The 803-nt window shown below is 68.6% G+C and overlaps 1 protein-coding gene across 1 annotated transcript in view; it reads right to left on the bottom strand.

The window, feature by feature from the left end:
- Nucleotides 1-189: 189 nt before the first annotated feature.
- The window catches only part of SNPH (syntaphilin), a 17,967-nt gene continuing 17,353 nt past the window's right edge, over nucleotides 190-803 (bottom strand). Inside the window, exon 6 of the mRNA XM_009893557.1 lies at nucleotides 190-207. Coding sequence (XP_009891859.1) covers nucleotides 190-207 — 18 coding nt within the window. The remainder of the gene's footprint in view (nucleotides 208-803) is intronic.

The following is an 803-nucleotide window of genomic DNA, read 5'->3' as shown; positions in this document are numbered from 1 at the left end:
AAGAGGGGCTGAGCAGGACCTGGCCAGGGCACCGTCCCGCCAGAGGGAGGAGGGTAGCCACCAAAGGGGGTCAGCGGGCCGGAGCAAAGGTGCCCTGTGGGGTCTCATTGCCTCCTGAACCGGTCCAGAGCTGGTCCCTGTGTCCGGGTGGGTTCCCGCTGTCCTCCCACCCACCGCCAGACTTTGCTGTCATGGTGCAACCTGCACCTGGAGCAAGAAACGCACCCGGGGGGGTCCCACTGTGGCCCCCCGGGCTCTCCCCACTGTGAGATGGCTCCTCGCCACCACCCACCCGTGGCAGGGCTGGCCCTGGGGCAGGGCACGGACAACCGAAAAGCGAGTGCAATGAAGGGAGAACCCATCCACTGGGGTGCAAACCGGCCCCCTTGCCCCCCCCGCCGCAGCCGGAGGCACCGCAGGCAGGTGGAGTCCATCGGGCAGGGGGTCACAGCGTGATGATGCCACGTCCCGCATCGTCACTTGGCACCCCTCTTCCAGCAACGGTCCTTTCCCTCCTCAAGGACAAAGGAGCTGGGGGGGCGAGGGCAGCATGTCCCCACACACCCACATATCCCCCTGACCCCTTCCCACGCCCCCCCAGGGCTGCATAATGACCTGGAGCCCATGAAGGACCCCGGGAGAGTGGGGACACGCCGGGGCTTTACAATCAGCGGTCGGGTCCGTGGGGGCGGGCAGGGGGTGTCGGGGGGATGGGGACGGGGACAGGGACGGCGGGTGTCAGGGCTGGGTGCTGCCCCCAGGGCTGGCGACGGGGTGACAGCCCATCCTGCGGATGGAGTGGG

Source organism: Charadrius vociferus, unplaced genomic scaffold (genome assembly GCF_000708025.1).
Source record: "Charadrius vociferus isolate BGI_N301 unplaced genomic scaffold, ASM70802v2 scaffold259, whole genome shotgun sequence".
NCBI lineage: Eukaryota > Metazoa > Chordata > Aves > Charadriiformes > Charadriidae > Charadrius > Charadrius vociferus.
The sequence above is the reverse complement of the archived record's forward strand: the minus strand, read 5'-3'. Positions and strand labels throughout refer to the sequence as shown.